We start from the raw sequence: 23,370 nt of genomic DNA on the forward strand, positions 1-23,370 counted from the left end.
AAGTTAATATTTCACTAATTTATAGTAGAGTGTAGTATTTGATCATCTGAGTCTTGGCTTGATTATGAATTACTTACCTGTCATCTGACAAATAACTTATTATCAACTTATCAGAATTTGGCTATGTCCTATCTCTGTGATGTGGTCTTGGTCTTCTGTTGTAGTCTTTAAGGTCAGATTACCCTTTCCATGATTCTATAAACCCTTAAAATTTGTAGAACTCTACTTTTTTGGTCTTGTGTCTATTTTATCTTTTGAACTAAAGTGGTTATTCAACAGTATGATTTTGTTATTATGACACATAGTTTTCAAAGTCAGTGGGCTACCATCTTAGCTTCGTAATGTATGTATGCTCCAAACTATGCTGAATATTCTAAATTGTTGCTTTCTATCAAATGGGAGCTTCTCAGAAATGGTAAAATTATTCAACAGTGCTGAAGCTTGACATTTGTCTTAACATTTTCTTGTAGATTAACAATAAATACCCTTGCTCAGAAGCTCAATGCTTATTGGAAGGAAAAGACATCTCAAGAGAATTTTGAAACTTCAGCTGTTACCAGGCCAGTACCATAAGTAATAAAATACATTTTATGTAAAAGTGTTAGGGATATTGTCCATAGACCAAAGGAACAAGAGTAAAATGGTGTTTTTCATATCAGAAAGTTTAATCAACCAAAAACAAGAAGACACAGGTACTAATTGCATTAATTTCTTTGTAACCTTCTTCATTCTGGCTAAACACTTGTGCAGTTTGGATCATAAATGTGAAGAATTTAGTACTGTCAGTTTAGTAGCAGCAGCGTAATATAGTGGCAGATGATAGCCACTTAAATCAGACACTCCTGGGTTGAAAGTCAAGATCTGCTTCTTAATAGTTAGGTGGACTTGGATAAATAATTTACTTCATTTCTCTAAAGTATATTGAATTAGGTGGCATCACACTTTTAGCACAGTGCCTGGCATAGAGTAGATGTTCAGACATGTTAGCAAATTTCCCTTTTTATTCTAGTGAATATTGTTCAGAATGACCTAGTATTTCAGAGTAGAAATAGAAAACATGGCATATTAGAGAAAAGGTAGAATTTGCATCCAAAATAGGGAATTATGTACCAAATGGGATGAAATGCATCATTAAGTCAGAAAAGGAGTATAATACAGAGGACAGAATGAATGTCAACACACACACAGTTATGTCACTGTCAAAATAGTGATTAGAGTGTTAAAAGTTCATTTGGGAGAAGGGAGGGAGAGTAGCAGAAGGGGAGGTAAAAATGATCATGATGTGATATACATATGTATTAATTCTCCATGGTGAATGTATTTATTATGAATTGTAAACATATACTAATAAAGATTAAATAAATAGAAATGGAGATCATCAGCTCTATGTTTATTTCCTCCTTGTTCTAAGGAACTCAGCTTATGTCCATCTTCCATGGCTTTCAAAGAAAAATGCAAATTTAGATGAGATACCAATTTTATCTTTCAAATTAGCAATGATTAATGCAGTGAAATAGATATTAATATATTGCTAGATAGTGTATGTACTAGATGCAGAGTTGTATTTCTGATATTTATTTCTGAGTAAGTATATACTAGATATTATTCTAAGTTCTTTATATGTAATTTATTTAATCCTTACAAGTCTGAGATAATTATTTCTTTACAGTTGTAGAGACTGATATACAGCGAATTTAAGTAGCTTGCTCAAGATTAGCAAACAGAAAGTAATAGAGCCAAAGTTCAAATATAGGTAGTCAGGGGCCAGGGATGTAGCTCAGCCACACAAGCGCCTGCCTGGCAAGCACAAGGTCCTGAGTTCGATTCCTGGTACCAAATAAATAAATATATATATTTATATACTGCATGCAGTCAGGTCCCTAAACTGAAGTTCTTAATCACTACACTCTTTAAGAAAATAGGGAGGAAATTCAATATGGTTCCCTCAACTTCCTATTTAATACAAGCATGAGCTAAAAGCCTCTCCTGACTGCCAGCCTGCCTAGAATGGAGAATCTACCATGTTCTGCATGTAACCCAAAGCAGAGAGTTAGTGTCACTACGTATGCCTGTCTCTTAAAGAACAATATTTACATCTTTCTGTGAGAGACTTTTCCATATTTATACATGTAGAACCAAAACTAATATGACACCCTACTCCCTAACCTGCTTTTTGCTGACTCTGGCTCTAAATGAAACAGAGGCTGAGTGAAAATATATATAGACATCAGAGGTCAGGTCTGAGCTTAGATTTTAAAGGTTGCAAGTCTGAAGCAGACCAGAAATAAGAGATAGGAAGCTATGGGTCTAAAAATGTGTACAAATCATCTTCATTATAACAGAGTTTTACCCTAGTGAGGTGGTGCACTCCTATAATTCCAGCACTCAGGAGACTGAGGCAGGAGAATCACTGTGAGTTCATTACTAGAGTGGGCTACAAGAGTGAGTTCAAGGCCAGCCTGAACTATATAGAGAAACCTGGTCTCAAAATTTAAAAAAAAGAATTTTAAAGAAGAAAAATCTGTGTTTGAGTGGTAAAATTATGAATACTTTCTGTATTTTCTAGTTTTTCTGTGATGAGCTTTTATCACCTTTAAACCTAGCAAAAAGAATCATTTAAAATGATAAGAAAACAGGGCTGGGCATGGTGGCACACGCCTATAATCGCAGCGCTCAGGAGGCTGAGGCAGGAGGATCATTTCGTGTTCCAGGCCAGCCTGGGCTACAAAATGATTCAAAGCCAACCTGAACTGCATAGCGAGACCCTGTCTCAAAAAGACCAAAAACAAACAAAACAAAGAAAATTACTAAACTGAGAGTTAAAAGAACCATACCACTCCGTGGAAATATCTATAAAAGCAGTGTAAATGTAGCATACACAGAACTTAACCTACTGGTGAAATTAGCGTGGAGTGCCTCTCGCCCTTCTCCAGCCTTCCCTCTTCTTGCTGCAACCCACCTTTTCACATCATAGGTGCTGACTGTGTCCATCATATATGAGCCACATCTTTTCATAGAGAAACAAATTCACTTTAAGATGTAGGTGTCTTGTTTCCAGTTTCAGCTATGAGTGGGAGTATGAATTTTAAGAGTTGAGCTCTGGAGGACTATTTTAATAATGTAACCCAGTTGTTGATTTGGTGCCACCACTTCTAGTTGTGAAATGTAATCAAATTTATAGTACTTTTAAAGATTAACTTAGAGAATATCAACCTGAGAAATTTTTGATTGCAGTACTAGAAATGAATTGTTTATTTTGAAATATAAATGAGAATAGGGGGTATCTGAAGGACATGATACAGATGTTTTGATAACAGTGCTGCATTGACTCCTATAAATGCATTTCATATCTGTGACTGAACAGAAGCAAATAAAATAAGACTATGGGTTTTATTTCTTGATAATTACATAATATGTAAAATGTTTTTTCAAGTTAGTTAATTTTAGAGTTAAAATTATCTATTGTTTTGAAGTCATTTTTTTTTTTTCGGTACCAGAAATTGAACTCACGACCTTGCGCTTGCCAGGCAGGCACTATGCCACTGAGCTAAATCCCTAGCCCCTTCTATTGTTTTATTAACAATAAAACAGGAGAAATATTATTGTGTTCCATAAATAATGATACCTTACCATGTTAATATGTATTTGCTATTTTTCATATCCATATCTGATATATTTTTATCATTATTTTATCTATGAAGTTGAAAATATACACATTTTAGACATCTAAGCTGTAGTGTTTGTAATACATTGTGTATATTAAATGAGGTTTTTTCACTTGGCTGTGCCTTTCTAATATAAAGCAAAGCACAGAGCTAGAGGATACATAGTTACACTTCTATTTTCACTTGTTCAGGAAGATTCCTGATCAGACATGGGTACAGTGTGATGAATGTCTAAAATGGAGAAAACTTCCTGGCAAAGTGGATCCATCTACATTACCTGCAAGATGGTTTTGTTACTATAATTCCCATCCAAAATACAGGTAAGGTTCCAGGACTCAGTATTATTCCTGAGATTATACCTGATTTATCTTTATCTTTTAAAACACTTAACCTCAAGTCTGTATTCTTTGGCCTGGCATTCAAGCCTCTGCTTGCTGGACCCACCTGAACCTATCCGGCCTTATTTTTCATTATACCTTAATATAAACTTTAAGAGCCGGGTGTGGTGGCACACGCCTGTAATTCCAGCACACAGAAGGCTGAAACAGGAGGATTGTTGCCAGTTTGAGGCCAGCCTAGGTTACAAAGTGAGCTCAAGGCCAGCCTGAACTGCATAGTGAGACCCTGTCTCAAAAAGACAAAAAAAAAAAAAAAAAAGAAAAAGAAAATACAAACTTTGTGTTTGAGCCAGTGCTATGGCTTCACTGTTCCCCACACAAGCCATGCTTACTCTCTGTTCCATGACTTTGATTATGTTATTTTTCTTGCTTGCAGTGACCTTGTACATTCCATCTGCCTGTCCAAATCATCTCTATCTCAGAAGCTGAACTCTTGTGTAGTGCTTTTTTTCCTATCCACAGTAGTTTATGGTGATTTTATTCTGATTTCCCAGTAATATTTGATTCTTCACATTTGTTCATATTGTTTTGTATTTTTTGGATGTTTTTCATATAGCATAGAGATGAATTGTTTATTTTAAAATATAAATGAGAATAGGGGGTATCTGTAAGGTTTAAAATTCTTTGTGAAGAAGGTCTGCATTCCAGGTTGAATTGATTTTTTATATGTTCTATATAGAATCAGTGTTAACAGTACCTGTTTTACGTTTAATGCTATCTGTTTACATGTTTGTCTTCCTGATATACCCTATGTTGCTTGCAATATCTGACAACTAAATGGCATTTGGCATATTCATGGTCATTAACTTCAATCTAATCATCATTTTATTTGACTCAGTAATCACATATGTTCATAACAGTCAGTTTGCTTCAATCCAGCTGTGACCATCTTAAAATTCTTCTTTTTCCTGCAGGATAAATCCTGATAGAAAAGGGTGCTACAAAAAAAAAAAAAAAAGAAAAGAAAAGAAAAAGGGTGCTACAACAGAGTATGCTTTTTAGGGAAAAAATCTAAAATGGAAGAAGTTAACTAAATGAAATGTGGGTCTGTAATGTTAAGCATTCCCTCATAGCTTCCAGATACGCCTAAGCACTTTTCCTTAGAGAGTAAATGAGATTGTGTGATTTGAATATAGGACTGGTTATTTAAATTTCATTTTTCAGTACTTTATCTTTTATCTGCTTATACTTAGCCCAAAAGACAACCTTCTAGGCTACTTCACTTCCTTAAAAATGGATATAACATAGGTTCTAATTATTAACTTTTCTTGTTTGTCTTTGGGATTACTTTTGACCACTGAATAAATTTTCAGTAATTTTTTGGTTTTTACTCCTAAAATTCTCTTCATGTTTTATATATAGAAAGGTTTTATACTGTGAATGAGATCTGCATTCTATACTGTTAGAGGGTTGTTAAACTGCCCTTTCACAGTCATAGGAAAGTAAAGCCTTTGTAAAGAACACACTTTTCTTCCAAAAGATGATTTCTTGTCTATACTGCAGGAGATGCTCTGTTCCAGAGGAACAAGAACTTGTTGATGAACAGCTATATTTAAGCAAAGCTAAGAAACAGTTAAGTATACATGAGATGATGTTCTATATCAAATAATACAGGAGCCTAACAGCTTGTAATAAGGCGGGAGTTTTGAGAAGACAGGTAATTTGGGAAGTTTCTCGTGATTTCTCACCTCACTCTGCTCATTCTTTATTCCTTTTGGCCATCCTGAATGCGTGCGCTCTCTCTCTCTCTCTCTCTCTCTCTCTCTCTCTTTCTCTCTTCCTCTCTTTCTCTCTTTCTCTCTCTCTTTCTTTCTCTCTCTCTCTCTCCCCCTCCCTCTTCTTCTCCATCTCCCTCTCCCTCTCCCTCTCTCTCTCCTTCTCCCTCTCCCTGTCCTTCCTCTCCCTCTCCTTCTCCCTCTCCCTCTCTTTCTTCTCTCTCTCTCTCTCTCTATCTCTCTCAGTGACTTCCCCTCCCCTTTCTTTCTCTTTGAGGTAGTTATAACATTTGAAAATTCTCTTCAAAAGCATAGTTCAGGAAGGCAATCTTAGTTACTCAATGAGGCTCACACTATTTCTAATTCTGAATGAACATTATAACTTAGATCTACAATTGATAATCCATTTCAACCTGAGTTGTTTTATGAGTGAACTCAATAGCATTTTTATCTTCTAGAGATCAAACTGTTGAGAAGATGCCTATGGAAAATGAGACCTACCAGGTGAGAGACGATCTTCCCCTTCCTTTTATCACATGAAATTGTCCACAACAGAGGACATAGGTTGAAGGAAACAGCAATCTTGAAAGCTTCGTAGAAATAGCAAACCATTTCTTTTCATGGTCTTTTCTTTGTATTGGATCTTTGGGTTATGTTCGTCTGGTGCTGTTATGGACATTCAGATCACTTAAAATAGAAAACTCAATTATTTGTTTCCCAGATTTGGATTCAGTACTGAATTGAGGCAGTGTAAATGTCACATGCAGTGTCACAGAATATGCAGGACTGTCTTCCATCCTCATACAGGCTGTTCCAGTTGAGTGTGTGGTTTTCCTGTCTCCTTTCTTCCAGGATTCGGGGATGATTCCTTCCTCTTTTCTCTTGGGAAGAAGGGTTGGTTCTTTGTGCCCCTTCCTGATCCCTGCTTTCAGGCTGGCTGGCTTTATAAAAACTCTGCTGTTTTGAATTTTCAGGAGCACTATCTCCCGGACATGGTTGCCCAGCTCTGGACGCTGAAGGGTGCAATAAGGTTGGCCGTCCTTTTAGGGACACTCCTCTCCTGACAGCCACCATAGCACCCATGTATCTTCCCTACTCAACCTTGTCTTTCTGCATGATTTCCCTTTTGACCCTCTTTCTAAGAAAGATCTGCTAGTTGCATGTTAGATTTACATTCCCCCCATTCAGTCAGGGTAGGTCAGACTGGTGAGGATAGAGGCAATTTAATACTAATTCTTCTTCTGATATCCTGCCAAAACCCAGGCATATGAGCAATAAAGTTTCCTACCCTGATGTCTTAGCTTAATACTCCAATGTAGAGACTGGGAGATTATCTAGGACTGCCCTGTCCTCATTCAGTTTACCTCCCCTTCATATTCTTTCACCTTACTTATTCATACTATCTTCATAAGCTGGCTCTCCCACAAGATCCCAGATGCATGTTTCCGTGTGTGTGCACTGAATATATGTTGTCTCTTGCATGCATTTCTCCCAGACCAGCGCAGACACTTGCTGCATTGCTTTTCCCTCTACCCCTACTCTCATCACAGATCTCAGAATGAAACCCTAGCCTTCCACTGGGTCAAAAGAGAGAAACATACAGTGATAGAGGGCCTACGTTAATGTGATCGGATAGCTCTAGGAGCCAATGAATGAGTTGGGGGAGGTCTGTTGGTGTCTAGCTGATAGGTTAATAACTGAATATGCCTGGGTTCAGTGTTCTAGTGTACATTATTGTACACTGTTTGTTTTGTATAGGAAACAGTTTCTTTTTATTTGGCCAAGCATTCTTTCCTAGCATCAGAAGGATTGACTCAACCTTTGGTATTTGGTTTGAATTCAGAATTTTTATGAATTGTTTCTTTCTTTGCTAGGTACTCAGTAATCTACCAAAGATTCCTACTGTTCAAGATATGGCTGGAATGAATGACAAGACAATTGGATATGATGGAATGGATAGCCCTAGCGTGCTTCCATGTGTCAGAGAAGAAAGCCAATCACCTCTTCAACTTAAGTCTCTGGATTCCAGTGTTTTTCAGTTTTCCAGGTGACTAAAAAATGTTAGTGTATTATGTTGGTAATATGACTCAGGATCTGTGTTCCTGTTCAGTAAGTTGGTATGTCTTACTCTGTTTATGTTTTTCCTAAGGCCTAGCATGGAATTCATAAGGATCAAAACACTTTTGGGTCAATAGAATTGTGTTGTATAGACTCTAAATTTTTCTGCATTACAATGGCTATGTCAAGTCTATGTATTTGGAGGTGATCATTTTCTGAGACTCTTCTATGAGTTATGGATTCACATTATGTTGGGAATTGTACAAGTGCAATGAGTATGAGAAAGTGCTATTAAATAAGGTAATGTTATATAGATGAGCATTGGTCATTTCCTTCAGTTTGTGGATATTGAATCCTTTGGGGCTTCAAATGCTTAGTAAATGTTGTCTGCGTATAAAAATAACTATTAGAAAGCTATGCTATTAGGTTAACCTTATATTGTTCATTATTCCTAGAGTAAATAATTAGTAAAATTTCATCTTGGGCTGCATTTGTTCATCTTCTAGGACCTCACCCATGTCATTTTGTTAGTCCTTAAAACAGGAAGGAACATAACTATTCATTTTCCTAAATACTGTATATTTGAAGCACTGAAAGATATGACTTCCATGAAAATTAACTCAGTACACCTAAATATTACTGCTTAGTTTCTCTTCTACTGTTTTTCTCACACTTGCATGGGCAAGCCATAGGGCAGGCACAGAATTACTCTCTAAAAGTCAAAATTTATACAATCATCAGTACTGTGACTTTGCAGTGGACGTGAATTTGGCAGTGACTCTTCAGTTTGGGTGTCTTCTTAATATATTGTAGGATAGAAGCAATGGAAGATATCATAGGATAAAATGAATCCTGGTTTTTCTTTACCCCCAGTGTTACTGATTCATTTCCCCTTTGTTGCTTCTTAGGTGGAACTTTTCAGCCTCTCATCTAGATAAACATCTGCACAGGTGTGCAAGTCCCTTATTCATTGATTCTTCTACAATTAAACTTTGTAGATAATGGAGGAACCTCAAGAGCCCTTGAACATGAACAGTATCAAGAGGAAATAAGCTTTTGGGAACAAAACTGATAAAACTCTTAAAAGAGTCAAATGAGAATTTGTATGAAAGCATCTAGATCAGTGTCTTGGAATATAGTAGGTACTAAGTAAGGAATGGTTGAATTTGAGTCACTGAAGGAACTATATCTTTTTTTTTCATGTTTTTTGAGACATAGTCTTGCTTTATAGTTCAGGCTAGGCCTTGAACTCACTGTGTAGCCCAGATTGGCCTTGAACTTACAGCGATCCTCCTGCCTCAGCCTCCCGTGTACTAGGATTACAGGGGTGTGCCACCATGCCCAGCAGGAATAATTTCTAAGATTGAATTTTTTAGGAAAAAGGTAAAAAATATATAGTGCAGCCTTAGTCTCAGAAGTTCGAGCCTAATTTTACCTTATACCCACCTATACTTTCTAAATTCCCATGGGGTACACAGTAAATACTCTGTATTTCGAAGCACATTGTTGCCTCAGTACCTTGATCCTCTGAAGATGTTCATATCGTTGCTTTTGATTCTTCCCCTACTATGATGACTTTTCCTTTTCCCATTATTTCTTTTGTAACTCTGTAGTGGATTTTGGTAACCTTAATAGGATTACAAATGCTAATTTTTTCTTTATATCATGTATTTTATGGGTGCAGTATTGCAATACCTCCATTGGGTGGCATACTTCATCAGTCTTTGTTGGGATTTTTGTATGAGTCTGTATGGAATGCTATATCCAGAGTGAGATTCTGGCTGTAGAACACAGGTAAAGTACTTTGACCATTCATGTATAATTTTAATTTATTGGAAATAAGATTCTTTCAAGATATATATGATAACTGATGCCACTCATATTGTGCAAGGTATATGTTGTATAAGGTTAGTAAATAGTAATTGTGTCATTTTGAGCTACCCGTATAAGGGGGTTCAAACTGATTGGAGAATTAGGTACTGTGATGTAGTTGCAGCTACTGGGGAGAGCCTGCCATTTAAGGAAAAAAAGATGGAAATGCTCACAAGTTTAATAAAATATACAGGGTTCTGATATACCAATGTTAATGGAATAATAGATTTATCAAAACTTGCAAAGGTCAGAGCCAGGAATATAGCTTAGCGGTACAGTGCTTACCTGGCAAGTGCAAGGTCCTGAGTTCGATTCCCAGTACCAAAAAAAAATTGCAAAGGTCTCCTTCATTATTAAAAGCTAAAACTGGTAAGAGTCCTTGAGTCATGTAGTTCAGATTACTAGCTCTATGTAAAATAAAGCCTAGATTGTTCAAGATAACTGTAAGAAGTTGTGTGGATAGGTTAAAAAGGTCTCCGAAGGTGTCATTAGAAATAACTCTATGAGTTTTCAAAATCTAATAAAGGGAAGAGAAGACCTTCAATAAATAGGTTCAGCCAGAATGTAAATAGCATAACTTCTTAGGGGAAGACAGCTTATTTCTACTAAAGTAAATAACTCCTTTCTGTTCATTTATTCACCTTAAAAGTTTAGTCAGAAAGTTAGAGCACTTTCTGTATAAAAGGTATTTTTTAGGGTAATGATAGGATCTAAGATGAAGGAGCTTAGAGTAGTCAGTTTTATATGTAAATATATACTGTTCTAAGGGCACACAACAAGTATAGGAAATATTAATTCACGAAATCTACTAAAATAATCAGGGAGAACAGCAAGAGTCAATAGCATTTAAACCGTGATTTGTTTCTATCCCTTTCCAGACTCTTGTTTACAGAAACTGCTTAAGAGAGTGCTAATCCCAGTACTTGGGTGTGGTCAGGAAGATGGGGGCTGCTTCTTCCCTTTGTTCCCTGTCTAGAGTTATGGTTTCACCTGGAAGGGACAAACCTCTGCCTTTTTTCATCTCCTCCAGCTCTGTTTTGTACAAGCTTTATTGCAGGTAGACCCAGAATGACTAAGTATCTCTTCTCCCATTCAGTTTTCTTTTCTCCCACTCAGCCCCCACTTGCAAGATAGAGGCATTCACCCAGACACAGAAAACTGATAATACTAGGCCCCCATTACTCTACCCAAACTTGTTCATATATGAGAAGTTCATGCAGGCAGGGGAACACCCCGAAACCACCCTAGCACCTATTCATGAAAAAGTGATTTCACTCTGGAAGAAGTAGGGCACTCATGACTCCATGATACAGCAAAATGGCCACATAATAAGAAGTTTGGTAATAGAATCAGGTAAAGACAGTTAAGAAGATCCTCCTGTGATCTAAGTCAATCCTGGGTGTTAGGAAGGCTGTGTATAAGCACAAGTTAGCACCCACTAAGACGTAATTAGAGCAGGACATAAAGTAGACTCAAAACGCAAGCTACACACAAACAACAAAGAGTAGGAACTTCATTGTCATAGAGGCTTAAGCTTTACCACTGACCAACCACTGGCTAAACAATACATTGATCCAGGCGCAAGTCCTAGGAAACCAAACTAAAAATAAAATCACACACATCTCTGAAAAACTGTAATGCAGTGTACATGCTCACGGCTGTGATCTCTACCAGTAACTAAAGAGGGAATATCTAAGCTATTAGTACCTGGAAGAATGTGGCATGGCAACATAAACTCCTTGAATTTTGATAGCCTCCAACCCATACACATTTCCAGTAATAAAGGGATAAGAATCTATCTGACCAAAGGAGCTTAAGCACAACCTTTGACCAACAAGTGGCTTATGCTGAGCCAGGGATGAACCCCAGGTGGCCAGGCAAAAGAATAAAATCAATTAGAAAAACATGAGCAAAAACCTCAGAGGCTGCATACCAAAAGGAAAATCAACTTCATGGAGTCAGTTCAGCCAAGTCATTAAGTTAAAAACCAAGCAAACAGCAGTGATATCAACCCCCAGAGTGAGGGGAAATCAGTGTCCAGTATTTCTATATTCTATTATCTAAAATAACCAATTTCAAAGAAAATAAGACAGGCAAAGAACAGGAAAGTATAACCTGTACATCGGAGGGAAAGAGCAGAAACTGCTTTTGCAAAGACTGAGATGTTGGATTTAGCAGACAAAGATTTCAAAGCAGCCATTAAAAATATATTCAAAACATTAAACAGATTCAGAAAACCTCATCATTTGAAGTGTGTGTGTGTGTGGCTTTGGAGGCTTACTATCAAAATTCAAGAAATATGTCTTAAGCAAATGAAGTGTGACAGTGTTTCATCAAATACAGACTAGTAAAAGAACAGAAATTATCTTTAAAAAAGAGAATGAAATGGAAATTCTGGTATAGAATTTTCCAGAATTGTATGGGAATTACAATAAGGTAACATTTTCTCTATAGAGACTCAACAGCACATTAGTGTTGGAAGAAGAAAGGATCAACAGATGTGAAGATAAATCAGTTATAGGTCATGTAATCAGAAGAGCACAGAAAAAAATGAAGAAAAATGAAAACAGCCACCATCTTTGCATAACAGTATATGAAAAAGAGAAAAAGAGGTAGAAAAATATTTTTTTAAAAATGGCTGAAAATTTCCACACCCTACACATTCAAGCTCAGTAAATTCAAAATAGGATAAATACAAAAAGATTCATAGCCAGACACATCATAGTGAAAATATTGAAAACTAAAGGTGAAATGAAAATCTCCAAAGCAGAGTGAGAAAATGATCAACAGATGATTTCTCACTAGAAACAATAGAAACTGGAAGGCAATGGACTGCTGCTATGGTTTGGATATTGTTTGTTCCCACCAAAATTCATGTTCTTATTTCTTTGCCAATGTAACAACAGTATTAAGAGTTGGTAGAGCCTTTAAGAGGTGGTAGGGGTCATGGAGCCTGTGCTCTTATGAGGGGATTAATGTAGTTTCCATTAGAATGGATTAGTTGCTGTGAGAGTGAGTTGTTATGAGTTCAGCTTTCTCTTACTGCTTCTTTCACTGTGTGATCTCTTTGCATGTCTATGTGCTTTTCCATTTTTTGCCATGAATTGAACTACTGTGAAACCCTCACAAGAATTCAACAGGATGTGACCATGTAATCTTTGAAGCATCTAGAGCCAGGAGCCAAAAGCAACCTCTTTCCTTTATAAGTTTCACAGCCTTAAGTGTTCTGTTATAGCAATGGGAAACTGCCAAAAATGGTATCAGAAGACTGCGAAAAAAAAGATTGTCAACCAAGAATCTTAATTGCAGTAAAACTATCTTTGGAAATGAAGGTGAACATTTTGTAATGTTCCCCTTTTGTAAGGGAGGTCTGTTGCTAGCAGATCTCCCTTACAAAAAATACTAGAGGGAGTTCTTCAGGGTAAAAGGGAGTAATGCTGGACAGTAATCTGAATTCACATTAAAAAACAAAGAATGCTGATAAAGGTAACTAATTAATTTTAAAGGGCAGTGGCATTTTTTAAAGGCAGGGCACATTGGTATATTTCTTCCTCTTTGCATTCTCAACCAATTTCAAGAAAAATTATATAAAACAATATACATTTGTAAGTAATTTTATATATATCACTTTTATTGAACTTATGTACAAATATAAAATATTTGACAGTAACAGAACAAAAAGAGTAGATGGTAGATGGAAGCAAAATTGTACTGGTAAAAGAAAATGATAGTAGATAGTGACTCAGACCCACAGTCAAAAATGAATAAAACAGAAAAATGGTAAAAAACGGAAAGCAAGTAAAACAAAGTATAACTATGTACTTGCTGTGCTTTCTTCTCTTGGCTGGCTCATTGTATAAAATAATTATAGCAATAAATTTTTATATTTGTAAATGTTATACTAGAAAATGTCCACATAATGTAAAAAGAGTAATAAAAGGGGAAGAAAAGAACAATGTCCCACAACAGAAAACAAAAAAACTAAATAAGATACTTCTACCAGATCTGTAATAACATTAAATGTGACTGGATTAAACAGTCCAATCAAAAGACAAATATTGTTAGGTTTTTTAAAATATCTAAATAGATTGTCTACTTAGGAAACATACTAGAGATTCAAAGATACAAACAGTTTGAAAATAAAATGATAGCTATTGATCAAACAGAAACTACAATATAAGAGACCTAGACTAGTTCTGCTAACATCAGACAAAATATGCTTTAAAACAAAATGTTACTAGATATAGAGCCACTTCAGAGTGATAAAGTTCATTAGAAAGATGTAATAACATGCCAGGTATTGTGTTGCACACCTGTTATCCCAGCACTCTGACAGGCTGAAACAGGAGGATCTCTGTGCATTTGAGGCTAGCTTGGGCTACACAATGAATTCAAGACCAACCTGAACTACATGGCGAGACTTTTCTCAAAAAACAAAAATAAAACAAAACAAAACAAAAAAAGAGCACTAAACCCAACCAAGCAGGAGAAAGGAAACAATAAAGATTAGAATAGAGGTGAAATAGAGACTAAAAAATAATGGAGAAAATTAGTGAAACCAAAACTTGGCTCTTTGAAAAGTATAATAAAAATTAAGAAAATAATTCAATTATAAAATATTTAGAAATATGAAAGCGGGGCTGAGGATTTAGCTCAGCGGCAAAAGCGCCTGCCTAGCAAGCGCAAGGTCGTGAGTTCAGTTCCCGGTACCGGAGAAAAACCAAAAAAAAAAAAAAAAAGAAATATGAAAGCATTGCAAACAACATTTATATACTGAAAACCATAAAATATTGTTGAATGACATTAAAGACAATCTTTTTGTTTGTTTGTTTTTTGTTTTTTTCTGGTACCAGGAATTGAACTCACAACCTTGTGCTTGCCAGGCAGGCGCTGTGCCACTGAGCTAAATCCCCAGCCCCTAAGACAATCTAAATAAAGATATTTCCTGTTTGTGGCTCAGAAGATTTAATAGTGTTAAAATGACAGTAATTCCAAAATGATCTACAGATTCCTTATAGTCCTTTTCAAAATACCAGATGGCTTTTATCAATCATCAACCTCACCCTTAAATTCATATGGAAATTCTAGAGATGTACAATCATCAAAACAATCTTGAAAGAAGAAAAGAAAGTTGGAAGAGTCACACTTTCCTCTTGTATTTTACAGTAAAGCTATAGTAATCAAGAAAGATTGGTGCTGATACAAGGTTAGATACATACATCAGTGAAACAGTAAAAAATATGTCCTCACATATATGATCACTGGATTTCTGTCAAAGTTGTCAGGGCAATTCAGTGGGGAAATAATAGTCTTTTGAACAAATAGTGCCAGAACAACTAGATACTGCAAGCAAGAAAATGAAGTTGGATCCTCTCTCACCCTATACATAAAACAGATCTAAATTTAAGAGCTAAAAATTTAAAACTCTTTAGGAGAAAACATGAGAGTCAGTCTTTTCAACCTTGGATTAGGCTGTAGTTTCTCAAGTATGACACCAAAAGCTCAAGAGAATGAAAAATAGTTAAATTGGCCTACTGTAAGCTGTAAAGGTCACCGTCAAGAGAGTGAAAAGAGCACACACGGAATGGGAAAACAACTTTGGAAATAGTACCTGATGTTGGATTGAAATCCAGACTAGATAAAACTACTGTAATTCACTTATAAAAAGAATAGTCCACTTAAAACTGGGCAAAAGATCCCTATATACAGTTCTCTATAGAACATATGTAAATGATGGATAAATGCATGAAAAGATGCTCAACATCACTAGCCTTCAAGGACTTGCAAACCAAAACCACAAAGAGCTGCTACTCTACACCCACTAAGATGACTATAATTTTTAAAATGGCCAATAGCAAGTGTTAGTGAGATTGTAGCAAAATTGGAACTGTCATACATTGATGGTATAAATGCAAAATATTGCAGCTGCTTTGGAGATGAATCTGGCATTTCTCCAAAATGGTAAAAATAGAGTTACTATATGACACAATAATTCCACTTCTAAATACATACCTATGAAAACTAAAAACATATAGTCACATAAAAGCTTGTACTGTACATATGCATTCATAGCAGCATTATTCACAGTAGTCCAAAAGTGGAAGGAACCCAAATGTCTGTCAACTGGTAAATGGATAAATACAAAATGTGGATTATCCATACAATGAACTGTTCCTCAGCTATACAAAGGGATTTTAGTAGTCAAATTTTTCTTACTGTGATGAAATACGTGAGGCTGGGTAACTTTACAATGAAAATAGATTTATTTGACTCAGTTCTGGAGGCTGTAAATCCAAACAGCATAACATTAGCCCTGATGAAGTCCTTTTTTTCTGGCCAGGCATGGTGGTGCACATCTGTAATCCCAGCATTCAGGAAGCTGAGGCAGAAGGATTGGTGCAAGTTCGAGGCCAGCATGGGCTACATAGTGAGTTCACGACCAGACTGAACTATATAGCGAGACCCTTGTCTCAGAAAACTAGAAAAAAGTCCTTTTTTCTGGCAGTCCTGAGGTGGTACAGGGTGTCACATGGGAAGAGACAGGAAGTATGCATGTGTGTCTACATCTGTACCCTCTGGTCTCACTCTTTCTCTTTCTCATATAATCATCAGGGGTCTGCCCTGATGACCTTATTTAATCCTAATCACCTCCCAAAGGTTCTTACCTCTAAACACCATGGTTGAGCGGGGCGTGGTGGCACACACTGGCAATCCCAGCACTTGGCAGGCTGAGATAGATGGATTGCTTCAAATTTGAGGCCAACCTGGGCTACATGGTGAGTTTAAGACTAGCATGAATTACGCAGCAAGACCATGTCTCAAAAGCAAAACAAAACAAAATAATAATAAAAGTAAACATCATAGTTGAATTTAGTTTCCACTCTTTTACTATCTCATGATGGGGATTAAATTTCACTATATGAACCTTTGAGGAACACACTCAAACCATATGGACACCATGGCATCAGTGAAATGCTACAACATGAATGAACCTTAAGGACAAAAAAGACCACAGGAAGCCAGGCATGTTGGTGCATACCTGGCTGAGGTAAAGATCACTTAAGCCCACAAGTCCAAGGCCAGCCTGGGCAACATGGTGAGACCCTGTCTCAAGAAAATACAACATGTTTTATCATTCCATTTGAAATGCCTAGAGTTGCTTTACCTATTTGAGATACATCAGAAATTAGATGAGTGATTACCTGGAGGTAGGCGAAGGTATGGAGAGTGGTAGGAGATTTCTTAGGATGATATAAATTTTCTAAACTTAGATTATGATAATGTCATATAACTGAACAGAGTAAAACAATTGAATTGTACACTTCAGTTGTGTGAATTTATGGCATTTATATCTCAATAAAGATGTTTAAAAGTATTTCATTTGGAAGGAGAACATGTACGCCATAATGGAACTGTGTATTTTGGTCCTTATTCTTTTCTATCATAGCGCCCTAAACATAGGAAACATGGAAATGAGTGTATAAAAAATAAGATATCCTAAGTTGAATATATTGTTGTCTGTCTTAGTGAAATACTAAGGTGAGAGTGGTCAAATACAGAAACAATGCAGAGGGGCTGGGGATTTAGCTCAGCAGCACAGCGCCTCCCTGGCAAGCGCAAGGTCATGAGTTCAATTCCTGGTACCGGGGGGGAAAAAAAAAAAAAAAAAAACAGAAACAATGCAGAAAGCACTTTGAAAGGGCAGTGTTAGGAAGAAGAAGGTCATTTCAGTCAAAGGACAGTGTGAGAAATCATGGAGCATTCAGTTTAACTGGTGTTTGTAATGGAATATAAAGTTAGGGTTATGTTCCAGCTCTACCATGTACTATCTTTAAAAAGCTACTTCTTCCTCTGTATCCTTTTTAAAAAATTGAGTTACCTTACCGTGGGGTTATCGGAAGAATTAGATGAGCTAATGCATGTTGAGCACTTACGACACTGGTGCGCAGTAAGTGCTCACTAGGATTTCCTATATTTTGACATAGAAACGCTTGAATACCAACCTAAGCCATTTGAGCTTTTGTGTTGTGGGAAGCACCAAATAAAGGTTCCAAATAGAGGAGTAACATAATCAGACCAATGAATGATCAGGACATGAGAGAAGGGGAGACCAGAGACCAGACAAAGCCATTGCAGTGGTCCTGGAGAGTAATGAGAAATTGAACTGGAGTATTGATAATGTATAAGTTATGCGTGAAATTATAAAAATTACTGACCATTTGGTGGTGTTAACACAAATAGGAAGCAGGAGAAGGAACAGGTGTGATGGACAGTTGGAAATTCAATACTGGAGGTTAGGACTTGGGAGAATGTGGTAGTTACTGCCCAGAGGCAGCCAAGAGGTGGTATAGGATTACTGAGAAAAGGAATATGGGGTCCACAGAGAAGATAATTAGGACGGAACCCTTAAAGGTAGGAAAATAAAGATAAAGCAAATATGATTTGATTGCCTTTCATAAAACTTTGTTGTCCCTCTCTAGTATTATACATGCCTTTCTTCTTTCTTGCCAACTGATTATTTTACTATCTTCCTCAGTACCACCACTAAATGAACCATCTGTAGTGTTCCTTACATATGTTTAAAGAGGGATATATTTGTTTTCACACATCCTCTACATCCCGTTGCTTTTCCTATAAGGCTGTCACAATAGGATCTATTGAAATGCAAACCAGTTTTTTTTTTGTTTTGTTTTTGTTTTGGTTTTTGTCTTTCTGAGTCAGGGTTTCACTCTGCAGTTCAGGTTGGCCTATGCAGGCCAGTTTTATTCATGAAGAACATGTAGGTCCTTATAAGAAGCTAAGGTTTGAGATGTGTTGTGAATGTTCACAGAAGCTACAGAGACATACGGGCAACCTTTAGGTACTAGGAGGTAACCAATAACATGCCTGGTTCTCATTGCAAGTTCAAAAGTTGATTTTTACCTTGAAATTTCTTGGTTATACAGAGAAAAAGGGCAAAATACTTAAAAGAATAACAATGAAGTTCCCATCCTGATGATACACACTATGAAATTGCCTATTGATTTCTCAGTTGTTTTGTTAGTGTTTTCAACCGTTGGTGCTTACAGCAGCCAGGCATGGAAGGTGATTTGAGGCCATCATCCTGGGCTTCTCTGAAGAACTGAGGGAATGTCTGTTTATGCCTGACAAAGGGGAGTTCTTTGTTACAATGGGGAAATGATTTGAATTGGCTAAGTCACTTTCTTTGTTTCTGACTGGGGCCTTGTGTTTTAATTCACTTTTACAAGTGAATAATAGGCAATAGCCATAATCCAGTTGGCTGGCAGATGAACTATACTGTGTTCTATTGCAATATAAAAGCTGTGCGTAAGCTTTTTATAATGGAAGGGCTTTATGACACTTTAAAATTAACAAGGTGGCTTTATTCTCTGCATACACCACAAGGCTTTTTATGACCTTTTTATTCTGTTCTTGTGTTAGAGGATGTTGGGTGTATATATTTTTCTTGTTTATCTTCTGTTACTTGCACTGAAGAAACTTCCAAGTCAAGCTGTTTTCAAATATGCTATGAGAATTTTACTGGCTTTTTTTTTGAGACAGGGTCTGTCTATGTAGTCTAGGCTGGCCTCAAACTCACTAACTGAGGCTGGCCTTGAACTCACAGTGCTCCTCCTGCCTCAGCCTCCCAAGTGTTGGGATTACAGGTGTGCGCCACTGTGCTCGGCTACTTACTTTTAGAATGTTAACCAAAAGCAGTCTAGTCCTGTTGTATCTACATAGTGACCCTTTAAAACTTTTAAATTCACTTCTCCCTAAACAACAGTTTGCTAATTTAGCCAGTTGCGTGAATGAAGGTGCTATGGCTTCACAAATAGATATATACTAGTCTGTTTTTGTTTACTATAATGAAATACATGAAAATGGGTGAACTTATAAAGAAAAGAGGCTTTTTCTTAGCTCACTGTTCTGGAGTCTCAAAGGCATGGTACTGGTATTAGCTTGGCGCTGATAAAGGCCTTATGATGGGTAGCATCATGATGATTGGAGTATATATGAGAGGAAAAGGTCATGTTGCCAGACAGGAAGCAAAGAGTGTGACTCAGGGTCCCTCTTTTATAACATCTTATTCTCATGAGAAATAATTCAGGGTCCCATGAAGTCTACTTTAGTCTCTTCAGAGGACAGCACTCTCAGTGATGTAGCACACTTCTACTGGCTACTTCTTCTAAAGGTTCCATACCATCTTTTAACATTGCCACACTAGGAATATAGCTTCCAACACATGAACCCTTGGAGCACAAACTACATCTAAACCATAGCAGTTATATTCATAACTTTAAATGATCTGTGAGTAACATCTAAAGGTTTTTTCTTTTTTTGCAGGGGGAGGGCTTATTTTGTTTTGAGACAGGATCTCTCTGTAGTTCAGGCTGGTTTTGAACTCACTGTGTATAACCCAGGCTGGCCTCAAACTCAGGGCAGTTCTCCTGCCTCAGCTTCCCGAGTGCTGGGATAACAGGCATGTGCCACCATGCTCAGCTTAGCACCTAGAGATATATTTAATGTGGAGAATTTGAGGCAGGACTCCATAGTATAACATACTTATGACAACTTACAGTTTAATTTCCTCTTGCAGTAAGTACAAATGGATACTTGGTGAAGAACCTGTGGAAAAACGAAGAAGGATCCAGCCTGAGATGAATGCATCTCCTATAGATTATTCCATGCATGGCTCTTTCAGGAGGGTAGAGGCAGTTTTTCCCTACCCAGAAGGGGAGAATAGCCATGATAAATCCAGTTTTGAGAGAAGCACACCGCCGTATCTTTTCCCAGAATACCCAGAAGCAAACAAGAATACAGGACAGAATAGGGAAGTTTCTGTTCTATATCCGGGGGCCCAAGACCAACACCAAGGGTCCCTGCTTCCTGGAGAATTAGAAGATCAGATGCCAAGATTGGTAGCAGAAGAATCTAACAGAAGTAGCACATGCATAAACAAAGAAGATGTGAACAAGGGACCATTTGTAGCTGTTGTTGGTGTTGCAAAAGGTGTTAGAGATTCAGGAGCTCCCATTCAGCTAATCCCTTTTAACAGAGAGGAGCTTGCTGAAAGAAGAAAAGCAGTTGAATCCTGGAACCCAGTGCCTTATTCTTCTGTGTCCTCTACCACAATTTCTGCTGTAGCCTTTGGAGAGAAACGAAGAGGGTGCAAGGAGGCTGGAGGTCATAATACACCAAAGATGAATAACCAAGGCGAGCTGGAAGAATTGAAGAGAACTACAGAAAAATTGGAACGTGTTTTGGCTGAAAGGAATTTGTTCCAGCAAAAGGTTTGGGCAACACATAATCACTAGGAATAAGAGATTTTTATAATCAAAGGACTGGGGTGTTGGTGCTCTGATGATTCCATTTTCTGATGTCTTTAAACAAAATACAGGTATGTCTATAAACCATTCTGTGGTATGCCTCAGACTGAGGGAATTCTTATGGGCTTCCTTCCCACATGTGATTGAAAAGGGATTTCCATAAGTAGAGGAATACAAGCATGCATAATGGAATCACAGGGTAAATAGAGTAAAGATCATTTTGGGCATTCTCTTACCCTTTCAGTATGTGGAGCCACTGAATTTCTGTTTCTTGAACTGCAGGTGGAGGAGCTAGAACAGGAGAAGAATCACTGGCATTCTGAATTCAAGAAAGTTCAACATGAATTGGTAACCTACAGTACCCAAGAGACAGAGGGCTTGTACTGGAGCAAGAAACACATGGGTTATCGCCAAGCTGAATTCCAGATTCTGAAAGCTGAGCTAGAAAGAACCAAAGAGGAAAAGCAAGAATTAAAAGAGAAACTGAAGGAGACACAGACACTGCTGGAAGTGCTGCAGAAGGCTCAGGTCTCCTACCGGACCTCAGAGGGAGATGACCTAGAAAGGTTAATTACTAGGGTTTAGTTATCAGCTTGTGAGTGCTAATGGGAAGCATCCCTTAAGACCCCCAGCTACTGGCCATAGACAGTAAGGAAGCCTTAATGCATAGGCCAGCCACCAAGATTGAGTAAGTACTTAGAAAGATGCAGCCAGTTGCCCTGTGCTTGGTGGCATTGTGCCTTCTTTTTTTCTAGATAATAGAAACTTAATTTTTGAGAAAATTAAGACCCATTTTGAAGGGGCTTCATTTTATTTTGTTGGCTAATGACTTCATGTCATCTCTTCTGCCCCCTCACTCCATCATACAGGGCTTTGGCAAAGCTTACACGGCTGCGTATCCACATCAGCTATCTTCTTACTTCTGTTCTCCCTCACTTGGAGCTTCGTGAGATCGGGTATGACTCAGAACAAGTGGATGGGATCCTGTACACAGTGCTGGAGGCAAATCACATACTGGATTGAGCGTACTACATAAATTCTTCTCTATCTTTCACTTCTCTTCAGCCTATGTGCTATGTGCTCTTTCTTACTGTTTTCTATTGTCTTTCCCCTCCCTTCTCCCTCTCTAATCCTCTCCTCTCTTCTTCTCCTTTCTCTTTCTCTCCCACCTCCTTTTTCCTTATATAGAGAATCTGGGCAAATCCTGGCTCTTAATCAGTCTGCTTCTTACTAAATTTTGGTATGGAGAAAGAAGCCACTTAAATAGACTTTCAAGAGGGCAGGAACAGAAAACCAATAGTCACCAAGCTAGGTGACCAGAAAGCTTTAATTTTCATGACCTAGATATTTGTCCTATTTCATATCCTTTCTGAAGTGATTCATATCCACTTAGGTTTAATCAGTGAGCAGATATTGGGTCCTGTGTACCTGGTATTTGGGAGTAAGTGAAGAAGTATAATTCATGATTTCAGCTTGCGAAGGTTTTAATAGTCTGGTTGGAAACACAAGATATGCCAAACTAACTAACCATCCACAAAAGTAAGTGGTACAAACATGCATAGTGAATCTAGGGAAGGAAGTCGGAGGAAGATAACACATCAGAAATGGAACCTGCTCTAAGGTTTAAAGAATAAGCATGACCACACTATTTATATGGTTGTTCCTTAGGTGGTAGAACTATGGTTCATATTTTTCTTCTTCCTTTCTTCCTGCCTTTTTCAAATTTTCTACAATAAATTTGTTGTTCTTCTTACATTGGAAAAATAAATTGTTTTTAAAAAGGACAAGTAGGCTTGGATTTGGGTATCAGGTGAGACTTGTGAAAGTGTAAAATAATATTCTGTTCATAATTTATGTTAAATTTAGCATTACCTCTAGAAGAACGGCATAAGCAAAAGCATGGAAAAACCCAGAATGTAAAAAATGTGTTTGGTAGTATTGGTAAGTTAATGTAAAGGGAAATAATGTTAAGGCATAACCCAGCTACTCACCTTCTGTGGTATTTGGATTTTAATAAGAGATACCTGCCAGGCTTGGTGGCACACACCTGTAATCTCAGCACTTGGGAGGCTAAGGCAGGAGGATAATCGTGAGTTTGAGACCAGCCTGGGCTACATAAGTGAGTTTAAGGCCAACCTGAACTACATAGTGAGACCCTGCCTCAGAGAGAGAGAGAGAGAGAGAGACAGAGAGAGAGAGAGTCTTAAAAACCTTCAAGTCTCAAAATTTTAAAATATATATCACTAAACTGTGTGGAGGAGGGGATATATTAGAGGAGGGAGATCTATCTGTTGTCCCTTAGAATATGTCTACCTAATCTAGGCTATCCTAAGTG

At 37.4% G+C, this 23,370-nt stretch overlaps 1 protein-coding gene across 1 annotated transcript in view; it reads left to right on the forward strand.

The window, feature by feature from the left end:
* The window catches only part of Morc4 (MORC family CW-type zinc finger 4), a gene marked incomplete in the record, with an annotated part of 67,141 nt that extends 44,353 nt beyond the window's left edge, over nt 1-22,788 (forward strand). The window contains 8 exon segments of the mRNA XM_013504554.1: nt 471-560; nt 3,857-3,985; nt 5,567-5,635; nt 6,237-6,282; nt 7,653-7,825; nt 20,306-20,999; nt 21,318-21,601; nt 21,905-22,788. Coding sequence (XP_013360008.1) covers nt 471-560; nt 3,857-3,985; nt 5,567-5,635; nt 6,237-6,282; nt 7,653-7,825; nt 20,306-20,999; nt 21,318-21,601; nt 21,905-22,058 — 1,639 coding nt within the window.
* Nucleotides 22,789-23,370: the final 582 nt, after the last annotated feature.

Source organism: Chinchilla lanigera, unplaced genomic scaffold (assembly GCF_000276665.1).
Source record: "Chinchilla lanigera isolate Chin_1 unplaced genomic scaffold, ChiLan1.0 scaffold00089, whole genome shotgun sequence".
NCBI lineage: Eukaryota > Metazoa > Chordata > Mammalia > Rodentia > Chinchillidae > Chinchilla > Chinchilla lanigera.